General features: G+C 62.4%; 2 protein-coding genes across 9 annotated transcripts in view; one reads left to right on the top strand and one right to left on the bottom strand.

The window, feature by feature from the left end:
* Positions 1-12,385, bottom strand: part of SPPL2B (signal peptide peptidase like 2B) — a 30,448-nt gene that overhangs the window by 11,038 nt on the left and 7,025 nt on the right. For 2 of the 6 annotated variants that reach the window (XM_067033193.1, XM_067033196.1), the window contains exons 1-2: positions 5,533-5,613; positions 166-285 (exon numbers count right to left, since the gene is read on the bottom strand). In XM_067033193.1, the coding sequence (XP_066889294.1) occupies positions 166-285; positions 5,533-5,613 (201 nt within the window). Of the gene's footprint in view, positions 1-165; positions 286-1,061; positions 1,206-5,532; positions 5,637-12,385 lie in introns of those variants that run through there. The other 4 variants (XM_059060363.2, XM_067033194.1, XM_067033197.1 and 1 more) reach the window with 4 other exon arrangements.
* Positions 5,704-10,482, top strand: LSM7 (LSM7 homolog, U6 small nuclear RNA and mRNA degradation associated). Of its 3 annotated transcripts, none has more exons than XM_059060405.2 (4): positions 5,704-5,776; positions 5,897-5,987; positions 8,726-8,793; positions 10,236-10,482. In XM_059060405.2, the coding sequence occupies exons 1-4, from the start codon at positions 5,704-5,706 to the stop codon at positions 10,376-10,378; spliced, it is 375 nt and encodes a 124-aa protein (XP_058916388.1). In that variant the 3' UTR covers positions 10,379-10,482. The 3 variants fall into 3 exon arrangements, with proteins under 3 accessions (XP_058916388.1, XP_058916389.1, XP_058916390.1); XM_059060406.2 differs by having other exon boundaries at positions 8,722-8,793; XM_059060407.2 differs by having other exon boundaries at positions 5,880-5,987; positions 8,722-8,793.

The following is a 12,385-nucleotide window of genomic DNA, read 5'->3' as shown; positions in this document are numbered from 1 at the left end:
GAGGCCCTTCCTCTGTCGTCAACGGCTCTCCGCAAGACCCGTCCTCCAGAGGCCCTCGGGAGACCCAGGGGAGGCGTGGAGGGAGGGCGGCGAGCGAGACAGACAAGACGCTGCGTCGGGAGGGGGTGCCTGCGGGAGGGGGTGCCTGCGCTGGCCGGTACTCACTGCTTTGCTTAGGTCGAGCGGCAGGTGGGCCCACTGCGGGTTGTAGAGGATGCAGTAGTCTTTGCCTTTGGGGCCCCCGGTCTCGGACACCACGTGCACCATGCCGTACTCACAGGCCACCTGGACAGGGGGTAGAAGTCAGAGAGCCGACGTGGGGCCGGCCCACGGCACGACCTGGCTTGGATGGTCCCTCCCTCTGACAGCACAGATGGGGTATGACTGTCACATCTCAGGGGGGAAACGAGGAGGAGGGCAGGGCCGAGCCTCCCCAGGGGGACCTGGGTGCTGACAGTGGCCGTGTCAGGTCCCCTCCCTGTGGCTCCAGTGGCAGGAGCGGGGGAGTCCTCCTGGGACTACAGAGGGAACGAGAGTCCCACGCCACTGCCACGAGGCAAGAAGTGGATGGGGAGAGTCAGTGGTGCCCCAGCAGGCTCCAGGCTCCCCGATGGGCTCCCGGGAAAACAGCCGACAGGCCCCCACCCAGCGAGGCCAGCGGGCTCAGGGCAGAAGGGGGGCGGTGGAGCCCGGGTCACGTGACCAGTGCCTGCTGGGCCACAGGCTGGTGGGAACCCCTGGGTCAGAACCTTGACCTCCCCTGCTCGGACGCGTGGCAAGAAGTGGACGGTGCGAGAGGCAGGGCCGCTCTGGGTAGGGGAAGCTTCATGACAGATGGCGTCACCACAACCCCAGCAGGGCCCGGGCCGCCGACAGAACCTCCTCCCCAGCACGTCCCGAGCAAGTAGAGCAGCGCTCCCGACAGGCACAGGCAGCGGAAGTGCCTGGCTTCCTGGCCCACTACTCCCAGGAGGGCGACAAGGCATCAGGTTCCTCCTGCGCAGGCCCACCAGGCAGCAGGCTGCTCGTGGAGGGTCCCACAGAGCCCACACGGTCCCTACCCGCTCTGACACGGAGCGAGGTCGAGGGCAGCTGGCTGACTGCGGAGGACAGGGCGGGCTGGGCGCACAGGCCACTGGGGCCTTTGCTCCGAGCGTGAATTCAGAGTGAGGCGGGGGCAGGTCCCAGAGTGCTCGGAACTGCAGCCCCTCCGCTGAGGGCCGCGGGGAGGCCCGGGCCCGGGAGCAGCTTTATCTACATGAGAAACCAGTATCGAACCGAGTGTCCCCATTGCCTGCTCGTCCCTCTCCTGCCTGGACCGCTGCATCCCTGCCGGGGCTGCTTCCTCCTCTAGGCCGGGCTCGTCTACGGAGCCCCCACGAGGACCTCGTCCCAGGTCTGGGCTGCTCCCCGGGGCTGTGGGACCTGCGAGGGAGGAGGGGTCCCAGAGAGGGCCTTGAGACTGGAGCCCGGCCATGCCACGCCCACAGGGGCCCGGGCCCACCCCAGCCCCTTGGCTTCTTGGAGCTGCAGGGGTCCAACTGGACCCCATCTCTGCACGCTCCGGCTCCCCGGGCCGTCCCTCTGCACTGCCTGGAGGCCGAGACGGAGACTGCACCCCTTGGTGACAACAGGCAGTAGCCTGCCTGTGCGGGGACAGACCCCACCCCCATCTGGCCTTTCCAAGTTGCAGGCCGTGGCGCTCCGACTCAGCCGGGGTCCCGAGGGGCCGTGGCCCCGACAGCAGGCCTGGGGCACACACCAGCTCAGAAGGCCAGGCCCTCCGTGAATGCATAACAGGGCCCAGCCGCTCCGGGAGCTTCTCCCCACAGGCCCACATCTGCTGCCAGCGTGGACAGGAACCGGGGCCCCCACTGCCCCTGCCCAGCACTTTGGTTTGTCGCCTGGAGCGAGGTGCCGACAGCCGAATGGGCTGCTGGGTGTGCTCAGTGAGGCCGTGTTTGCAGGGTACATGGGCACTGCCACCAGCGCTCGAGGGAGGGAAGCACGGTATCGTTCCCCACCTGCCCCTGCCTGGCCAACCTCGTTCCCTCGACCAGAGGCAGGACAAGGAGCCTCCTCTTCTGGGTTCTCCCCACCAGGCTGCCCTCAAGTACAGTGCCCGGCCCTGTGCCCCACTCCAGGTCAGCCCTGCCCTGCCCCCCACCTTGGGCCACTGCAGGGGTTCTGTGATCCCTCGACCCCCAGGCCGAATCCGGCCCACCTTCCGTGTTTGTCAATAAAGTTTTATCGTAACATGTCTGCCTGGTTGCTGAACATAGGGTAGGGCCTATGCTGCTCTCTGCAGAGCCGGGGCCTTACAACAGAGGCCATGTGGCCTGAAAAGCCACAAATACTGTCTGGCCCTTTGGAAAATGTTCGCTGACCCCTGCTCTATGGGATCCAAGTTGCTGGTGAAAACTGTCGGTTGTATAATATGGGAATGACCAGAAGCGTTTGTTTTTTAAAAGTCAGAGAAGCATCAAGGGCACACTTCACAGCTCTCCCCTCACAGTCTGCACAACTGGCTTTCTGGTAAGAAATAAGCCTGGGCTTGTATCAAACACCCAAGAACACAGTCTCGCCGTGAATACGGTCTCCTCCCCGGGGAGTTAAAGGGCTAGGAGAAGTTCCTCCAAAGGGCCCAGGGCTGTGAGTGCCATCCGTTCCAGCACATCCCATCCCAGTTTGGAAGACGAGAAGCAGCTGGGGCTGCCGAGGACAGGCACCCTCCCGATGCGCCACAATCATGTCGAGCTCAGGAACTCCTAGGGAGACTATGTTTCAGGGTGACGGTGAAAGCATCCATGTCAGGGGACTTTGAAAGAAGCTAAGGGGTCCAGACAGGGAGCAGTCTTCCTGACTTGGTGAATTCTAGAAGGGGCTAATTAGTACCTAGGAAGCTTAGAAAAAGATGTTCAGGTGGAGGAAAGTGGGAGAGGTGAAGGGGCAGGAGGAGGGGGGCAGTGGAGGGGTGAAGGAGCAGGTGGAGGGGGCAGGCAGGGAGAACACCAATGTGTTCAGATCTGCCGAGTAACAGGCCCCACGTGGGCTGTTATGTGCACAACTTAGAGCAACCGAGCAGGGGGTCCAATCCCTCGCCCAGGGTCACAGAATGGTAGGGAATGAGTTTCGGGCTGTGAGCAAGCAGCCTCCCGCCCCGTGGAGAGCCGGCCTTACTGGGTGCCACAAAGAACCACACGCAGGGTTCTGTCCTGGGAAGGGCTGGCCCAGGTGCTCTCCCTCTCGCTTCTACACTCTACTTGGCTCCCCACACTAGGGGTAAAGTTCCAAGTCCTCAGCCAGCCAGGAATAAAGTCCAAACGTCCCAGCACCCGGCTCCGACCAGCACAGTCTGCTCCCCTGGGCTCCAGCCCGAGAGGCCACACATTCAGCCCGCCCTTTACCCGCCACGCCCGGAGCCGCTCCCACGGCTGCTCCCCCCATGGCCTTCCCTGCAAGGGCACCTGAAGGGCCTCCACTTGGATGACACCTTCCTCAGGTGTCACCATTGGATTACCCTACACGACAGCTGTAGTGGACCCTCACCGTCTCCAAGTAAATCATCAGCTTTCGAGGGGTAAGGGGGAGGGATAAATTGAAAGACTGGGATTGACACATACACACTACTATATATAAAACAGACAAGTGGGCTTCCCTGGTGGCGCCGTGGTTGAGAGTCCGCCTGTCGATGCAGGGGACGGGGGACCCACCGTTCGTGGGTTCTTCTGGGAAGATCCCACATGCCACGGAGCGGCTGGGCCCGTGAGCCGTGGCCGCTGAGCCTGCGCGTCCGGAGCCTGTGCTCCACAACGGGAGAGGCCACAGCAGTGAGAGGCCCGCGTACCGCACGTTAAAAAAAAAAAAAAAAAAAAAAAAGACAAGTAATAAGGACCTACTGTATACGCAAGGCATTCTTATGAATACTCTGTAATGACCTATATGGGAAAAGAATCTAAAAAGGAATGGATATACGTATTTATAACATATTCACCTTGCTGTATGCCTGAAAATAACACAACATTGTAAATCAACTATACCCCAATGAGAATTAAAATAAATAAATCTATTATTTTTTAAAAAAATCATCAGCTCTCACACCACCGGCCCTGCTCCCACCACCTGCAACAACCTTCTCTACCTTCTTGACCTAGCAAATGCCCACTCATCCTTCATATCGCCCCCCAGGCACCTCTGCTTCTGAAAAGCATTACTAGGCCAACTGCGCCCCTCCTTCTGTGGTGTTCCCGTTATCCTCCGCCTTCCTATCGCTTGGCCCTCATTTGAAATAGCCGGAGAGCTTGAAGTTTCTGCCTCCAAGTGCTCAGACTGCTGGGGAAGATGAGTGAACAGGGCTGGGGGAAATACGGGGGGCTGGCAAAGCAGCAGGGGAGCGGGCGTCCCAGAGAGCTTCTGGGAGGGAGGGACAGCTAAGCTGAGACCAGAAGCATAACCGGGGAATTCAGGGAAACAGAGACCAGCGAGCAGAGTGCCTTCAAGACACTAGATCTGGAGAGAAACGGGAAGCTTCCTGACAGCCAGATCACAGAGGCCTCCCAAATGTGCCAGGAAGCCACCAGAAGGCTCGCACCTGGACACAAGACACACTTTGAAAGGGATCACTCCTGCAGTGTTGAGAATGAACTGGGGATTCAGGGGGACAAAAGTGGCCACGGGAGAACGCCGACCGCCTGGAGCAGAGCTGGGGGCACTGGAGCAGAAGGGTCAAGGTTAACGGCCCAGTTTGTAAGGCTGTTGGCGGATGTGGGGGGGTGGGGGGTGGGGCGGGTGGATATCTCCTGAGCTGTGGAACCTGGCGGGGAGAGGGAAGTTTTGGAAATAAAAGAAGCGCTTATGACAGCGTACACCAGCCATTTCCTGGTCGGTCCCCCGCTAGCACTGGAGACCCTGAAGGTTTAGTGACAAACAAGTAGCATGCTGCGCGCTCATGATCCCCTACATCGTTTTGCTGACTCTGCACTTATCTTCCTTTTGCAGACGAGCAACGGACGCTCAAAGCGGAGAACTCCCTTGCCAAGGTCACGGGAGCAAAAGATGGGGCGGCGATTCGACCCCACTCCAGGGCTGGGCTCCTGGCCGCTTCCCGACACTACCAGACACTGGGTGCCGCGCTCGACAGTTTACCACAACCACGGGGAAAGGGAGGAGTATGGCACTCAAGGGGAAACTGAGGCTCAGAGAGGGGCACTCCCCCGGCCAAGGCCACGGAGTCAGAGAGGGGCGTCCCCGGCGGCGGTGGGAGACCCCGAGACGGACCAGCAGGGGCCGGGGCGGGAGCGGGTGACGCTGTGGCTGAGAAGGACTTCCAGGCGGGGAAGGGAGACGGGCCGGGGACAGGCCCGCAAGGTCACGGACCGAACCCCGGGCCAGCGGGCCGCCCGCGCGCGGGACGCGGATCCCCTAACCTGGCTCCAGGCCGGGACGGGCGGGGTCCTGCGCGGGGCCGGGGTAGGGGGCGAGGGGCCGGGGCACCGCGGCCGGCGAGGCCGGCGGGGTCGGCGCCGCTCTCACCTGGGCCGCGAGGAGGAGGAAGGCCGCCGCGAGCCGCGCCAGCGCCGCCGCCGCCGCCGCCGCCGCCGCCGCCGCCGCCATGTTGCCCGGTCCCAGCCTCAGGCGTCGGCAGATGTTTCCCAGCAACGCCCCAGCGCACCGCGCCGCGCAGGCGCCCTGCGTTCTCCGCGCATGCGCGCGGGGCAGGGTACAAAGGGCGCGGCGGCGGCTCCTGCGCACAGCGAGGTGGCCGGGCAAGATGGCGGTGAGCGTGCCGCGCGGTTGGCGGGGTTGGCGCCGCTGGCGGGGTTGAAGGGGCTGGCGGGGCTGGCGGGGCGGAGTCCGGCCGCGCTCCCCGCCTCACAGAGCTCTGTTTCCCCTGCAGGACAAAGAGAAGAAAAAGAAGGAGAGCATCTTGGACCTGTCCAAGTACATCGACAAGACGATCCGAGTGAAGTTCCAGGGAGGCCGAGAAGGTGAGGCCCCTCCGCTCGCCCCCTCCACGGTCCACGAGGAGTAACGGGCGGCGGTACCGATAACGGATGCCTGGGCTGCGCTTTAAGTGCTAGGCTTGGACACCTCGTGCTGGCCTGACGGCGCCGGCAGGTAGGAACGGTTACGCCCCTTTTGCAGGTGGGGAAACTGAGGCACGCAAAGGGTCCCCAACCTCACCGGAAGCTACAGTGGCTGGGATTCACGGCTCTGCTTCCTGTGGGTCCTGCCTCACTCAGGCGACTGTCCCAGCTCCTCACGGGTCGTCCTGAGGGTTCCTCAGGCTCAGGGCTGCTCACGTTGGGGCCGCATTTTTCTCCGTTGGGGGCCGTCCTGCTCCCACCCACTCAGTGCCAGGAACCGCCTAGTCGTGACATCCCAGACATGGCCTAGTGTCCCCTGGGCGGCAGAATTGCCCCAGTTGCGAACCACGGCCCTATGGTCAGTTTCCACCAAGCTGCCTTAAGGGTTTGTTTAAAACAGATCTCGTCTCCTTGTTCACGGTTGTTCCAGGGTAATGGGATGAACGTTTTTTGTACCTGAGTAATGCAGGGAGCTCTCGACTACTCTGCGGAGCTTTCCCAGACCCCCACACCTCCACCCCAGGTCAGGCCCCTGTTGTTGTAAGTTCCTGGTAGCACCTGTCACAGTTGGCGGCTTTATGCTGTTATCGAGGGGCTTTAACTCTGAATTTGCTGTTGGAGTCTGGTGCAAAGACGGCAGGAAGGATGCTGCAGGGTTATGCGGGGAGCGCTGCCCATGGCACAGCCCCAGCTCACTGGCTGTGGGACTTTGGGCAAGTTGCTACCCTCTCTGAGCCTCAGTCTCCTCACTTGTCAGAGGTTATTAACTCTACCTACTTTAGTAGTGGCACTGAGATTAAAGTGTTTAAAGCAGGTAACGTGTTTTTCTTTTTTTAAAAAAATAAATTTATTTATTTATTTTTTGGCTGCATTGGTTCTTCGTTGTTGCGCACGGGCTTTCTCTAGCTGCAGGGGCTGCTCTTCGTTGCGGTGCGCGGGCTTCTCATTGCGGTGGCTTCTCTTGTTGTGGAGCATGGGCTCTAGGCACACGGGCTTCAGTAGTTGTCGCGCGAGGGCTCAGTAGTTGCGGTCCGCGGGCTCTAGAGCGCAGGCTCAGTAGCTGTGGCGCACGGGCCCAGTTGCTCCGTGGCATGTGGCATCTTCCGGGACCAGGGCTCAAACCATGTCCCCTGCATTGGCAGGCGGATTCTTAACCACTGCACCACCGGGGAAGCCCCAGGTAACGTGTTTAACAGGGTTCCCAATGCTTAGTGAGAGCCTGGTCAACATTTCACTTATTCAGCTGCTTCTGATCGCCAGTTTCTTGCTTTTGTAAGACAGTGATCCGGACCCCTCCTTCCCTGAGATGTGGATGACTGGGCAGCATCAGAGGGCTAAAAACACAGCGCCTGCCCGTCTAGGTACCCAATGCAGTGAGGATCGGAATCTTAACGAACACTTGGCACTGTGCTGGCTCTGGGATGTATGGAGAGATGGGGCTCTTGCTTCTCAAGGCGTTAGTGTTCGTTTTCTACGCTTAAACAACATACGTTTTTATCTCACAGCGCCTGTGGTTCCAGACTCTGGGTGCCTCAGGCTCAGGTCTCTGAGGAGGCTGCAGTCACGGAGTGTCTCTGAGAGCCTGTCATCTCAGGCCCAGGGTCCTCTTCCAAGCCTGGGGTCCCCATTTTCTGCCAAGAGTTGGCCAGGGACCCCCTGGGCTCCTAGAGGCTGCTCACCGCCCCTGCCACGGACTCTGTCCACAGCATTGCACTTTACGTCTTCAAGACCAGCAGGAAAGTCTCATTTCTGAAATCGTCTTTTTTCAGAAAGGGCCCATCCCTTTAACGGCTCACCTGTCATGTCAGGCCCGCCCAGCATAGCCTCTCTTTAGATGTACTGAAAGTCGACCGACGCACGGACGTTAACGAGATCCATGACGCCGTCCGTCTGTCGCAGCCCGAGCACAGACTGCCGTCCCATCGTGGGTCCCGTCCCACACTGGGGGGTGGGGGGGGGGGAACGCTGGCTCTGCCTGAGCATCCTGCCCACCTGCTGCAGCGCCCCCGTCCTGGTGAGGAGGGCAGACCCGCGGGTGCAGGCTGGCTGCCCGGCTAGGGCCAAGTGCCTGGATGTGTTACTGGGTTTGTCACTCTCCGTAACCCCACTACGTGGGTGCCTTCACGGTCTTTGTTCTGCAGGGGACGGATGAGCAGGAGAGGAAGAGGGCCAGGGCCTCGCACTCAGGCAGGGCTGCTAGGCTTGTTCTGTAGGACATCAGACAGGAAATATTTTCAGCTGCGCCAGCCAGACGGTCTTTTGTTGCGGCTACGCCACTCTGCCATTGCAGCGGGAAAGCAGCCACAGGCGACATTTAACAAATGAGCGTGGCCAGGTGCCAGTTAAACTGTTTACAAAACAGGCGCAGGCGGATTTTGCCGACTGTGTTGTGGTGGTGATGCTTCTGGGGTCCGCTGTCACTGCTCCCCAACCGGGAGCCCTTCCCTTGCTTCCCCCGTGGTCTCCCGTCCCTGGAGAGGCTGCTCCCACACCTGCATCCAGCTGGGGAGACCCCTCACCGGCGGGGGCACCCCAGTCTCACGTGCTGACACCCGGGCACAGCTCGCATCTGCCCAGGATGACTGTTGACCTTACACCCGTCTGTCTCTCTTCTCTTCTCGGTGATTCCGACAAGCCAGTGGAATCCTGAAAGGGTTTGACCCGCTGCTCAACCTCGTGCTGGATGGCACCATCGAGTACATGAGAGGTGAGTGCGGCCCGTGGGGCTCGGAGGCGTCCTCGCTGGGCGTTCCTCACTGTTTGTTCCAAAGCGGCTCCACCGCCACCCGACTGCTGACTGTGAACGTGGTGCCTTGTGGATCCGATGGCTGACAGATGTGTTGGGTCTCCCGCTGTCCTGGCGGGGCTCAGTAGACGATCGTCTGAGGATTTGGTCTGAGGTGGAGGTGGATTATTTTCCAGATCCACTCCTCACCAGTACTGAGCACCCGCTGGGGCTGAGGCGTGCCCAGCAGGGCTCGAAAGATGCTGTGCCCGCCGTGAGAAAGCCGGCTGCCCTGTGGCTCGTCCTGCCCCCTTATCTCCCGCTGTCCCTGTGTGCTGACCCCCGGCTGCTGACAGAGGGCCCCCTCCCCCTTATTCCCTGTCCTCCAAGGTCCCCAGCCCCCGCCCGTCAGCCAGCACGTTCCCCAGCTCAGCCCAACCGTAGCCTGACGGGGACCACAAGGCCCAGGAGAGAAGGGGCGTCTTTTCTGGGGAGCGTCGATGTTGAGACACACGTTAGTCTGGTGAAGAGTTAGTGGAGCCACACAGAAGCGTCAAAGGGCGCCCAGGGAGAGGCCCTCTCTGTGGGGAAGCGGCCCCGCGGGGCCCCTTGCGTGGCCCTCGCCTTCCCTCTTCACGCTGAGTCTGCCCAGTGCCCCCCACACTGGGGTCCCGGCCTGGCCTCCTGGGCGGACGACTTTCTGGACGAGGACAGCCTCACCTTGTGGGGCTGTAGGGAAAGCCGAGGGGGCTGGGGTGTGCGCTTAGCCGGCCCGGGCGGGGCAGCCCTGGAGGCGCGGCTGCTGTGCCTGCGACAGAGGCCGCTCCCACCTGGGCCCTGCCTCGCTCCTTGGCTGAGTCTGCGGCTCTCCTCACCCCCACGACGGCCCTGGGACGGGGGCCCTGACGCATGCACACGGTTCCGGGAGGGGAGGGGCAGGCTTGGACAGCCGCGGGGTCTGGGAGTGGCGGGCCGCACCCCACGTCGGGCCGCCCCAGCCCGCCGTCGTGCAGTGACGGTAACGGAGGCCTCGCCACCGTGACCTCGGGAGAGCTTTCCTCGGCGTGCCGCCACTTCCCCGGCTCCCTCGCCCCACTGTGAACAGCCCGTTGGCACGGGGGTGAGTGGTGGCCCCGCAGGGCTTCCGAGATTCTGCAGATGGGGTTTTTCTCTGCCACCCATCTGAGAACTCGGTCTCCGCTGTCCCCCGGGCTGTGTCCTCATTGTAGAAGGAGGACAGGCCGCACGCGGCTGTTGCCAGAGCTCTTCCTGAGCCTCGTGGTCCGTCTTGGGGAGAGGCTGCCAGCTGGCTTGGGGGTGGGGCCCTTGGCCTGCGCTCCCCATCCCCCCACCGCAGGCCCATCCCTGGTCCTCCCGAGCCTCTGAGCCCGCGCCGCCTCACTGCTGCCCCTCTTCCTCCGCAGACCCTGACGACCAGTACAAGCTCACGGAGGACACGCGGCAGCTGGGCCTGGTGGTGTGCAGGGGCACCTCCGTGGTGCTCATCTGCCCGCAGGACGGCATGGAGGCCATCCCCAACCCCTTCATCCAGCAGCAAGACGCCTAGCGGCCCGGGCCGCCCTCCCCCAGGACTCGGGCCCCCCGTAGGAACGGAACTTTCCTTTTTGTATAGCTTATGTTTGTGTTTTCTTTATAAAATTGCAAACCTCAGGTGTCCAGGAGCCCTGGACTCTGGCTTTCAGCCTCGGTGTTCTGGCGAGACCCGGGCCCCGGGGATGCGGTCCGTCCAGCAGAGTTTGCGCGCCGTCTGGGGTCCAGACGCAGGGCTGGGGGGCTCGGAGGTGACTGAGCGTGCACGGTCCAGGTGAGGGCACGGGACGTGGAGGCCGCAGCCTTTGCAGAGCCCCCCCCGGGGCCACAGCCCATGCAGACCCCCCAGCCGGCCTTCTCAGCGGCAGGCGCTGTCACTTCAGTGCCTCTGTACGCCGGCCCGAGTGGTCCCCCAAAGCCGGGTCCTTCTTTGTCACGTCCCTGCACGGCCGTGACCTCACAAAGAACAAACCGCACGGAGCCTTGCTGTCCGCCCAGTCCCGCGACCTCCTAGCCCAACCCGCTTCCCGCCTCGGCTCAGAGGATGAGCCCGCCCCCGCCCCTCAGCTGGTGACTCCAGGGGCCGTGGTCATGAACGTCCCCACGCCTGTCCTCAGGACGCAGGGCTTTCTCCCGGCCCCATTTCCTAAACCCAGCGTCCTCGTTCGGACCCTGCCTCCACGGCTCCGTCTGCTGAGAGCAGGCGCGCGTCTGCCGCCTGTCACTCAGGAGCGCTGGGCACGGGGGCGAGCGGGGCCGGGAGGGAGCGGGGCTGTCCCGGCGGGAACTGCCGACCAGGGCCTCCGCCGACAGCTGCCGACACGCCGGAACCCGCCGCACCAGGGGGCCCGGCTGATGGCCCCCACGCTACCTGTCCGTCGTCGCCACCAGCTCAGCTGAAAGCAGCCGGCTTATCGCGGGGACCCGGGATCTGCTGCGGCCCCGCTGCCGGGGATGAGTCGTGGGGCCCGCACGGCCCAGCCCCGCGTGCCCCTCCCCCCGCCCCACTTCCCTGCCAGTTGGCGGCCCCGCCTCATCCGGCTCCCTCGCCAGAGGCCTCAGCCCCAGCAGCAGGGCAGCGGGGGCGCCTGGGCTAGCTGGCGTCACAGCCCCGGGGAAGGCTGTGACGGAGAGCTCGGGCGCACCCAAACTGCCAGCATCCGACCCGATGCATCCTGCTCTTGGGGGCAATTCCCGTGCCCATTCAACAGCCAGGGGACCGCGACTCCGGCAGGGGGGACACAAGGTGGAGGGACCGAGAACCTGGGCGCCGGCGCCTCTGTTCTCTCCACACACTCAGCCTGCCCTTCTGAGGCTGAGACACAAAGGCTGAGACCCAGATCTCGGGGTCAGAAGGCCCAGGGGTCCAGACCCCAGGGTGGGGTGGAGTGAGGGAGCAGTGAGGCCTGGAGGCTTAATCAGACCTCGTTAGAGCCCTGGGGCAGCCAGGGGCCGGGACAGAAGGACAAGGACACCTGGCTTTCCAGCTCCCAGCTTCGGTTGCCCAGAAAGCAAGGCTTGTCTCCGGAGCCTCTCTGCTCCATCATTACAGCCCTCAAAGGCTTCAGACGCTTTCCACCCACCCCTCACCTCCCAGCTGATGAGTGCAAAACTTCTCTGTGACCACAAAGTCTGGGGCCCCAAACTCCTTGCACCACTTGCTGTGTGGCTGGGAGTAAGTGTCCCAACCCCTCTGAGGTCCCATTCCTTCTCTTTTAAGCTCAGGAAAAGTCAGCCAGTATCCACTCTGTGGCCGGGCACTGGGCTGCTGTTGGACGGGGAATTGGTTAAGAGCACAGATCTTTGTGTTCAAGTCTGAGGCTGAGAACAAGATGCTCCGGGGGCCCAAGAGAGGGAGACCCTGACTTCCTGGGGGTTCAGGCAGAACTCCCCAGAAAGGGGGATAAGATGAGCTTGTTCCACTGAACCGTATTCACCCTAGAGAGTCACTATGACCTCGTTTGTAAAAGACCGTAAATAACCTAGCCCATCACTGCGGGATCTGTTGGAGAAACTCGGGTTC

Source organism: Kogia breviceps, chromosome 4, assembly GCF_026419965.1.
Source record: "Kogia breviceps isolate mKogBre1 chromosome 4, mKogBre1 haplotype 1, whole genome shotgun sequence".
NCBI lineage: Eukaryota > Metazoa > Chordata > Mammalia > Artiodactyla > Physeteridae > Kogia > Kogia breviceps.
Note: the sequence above shows the minus strand (reverse complement) of the source record. Positions and strands in the feature narration are given on the sequence as shown.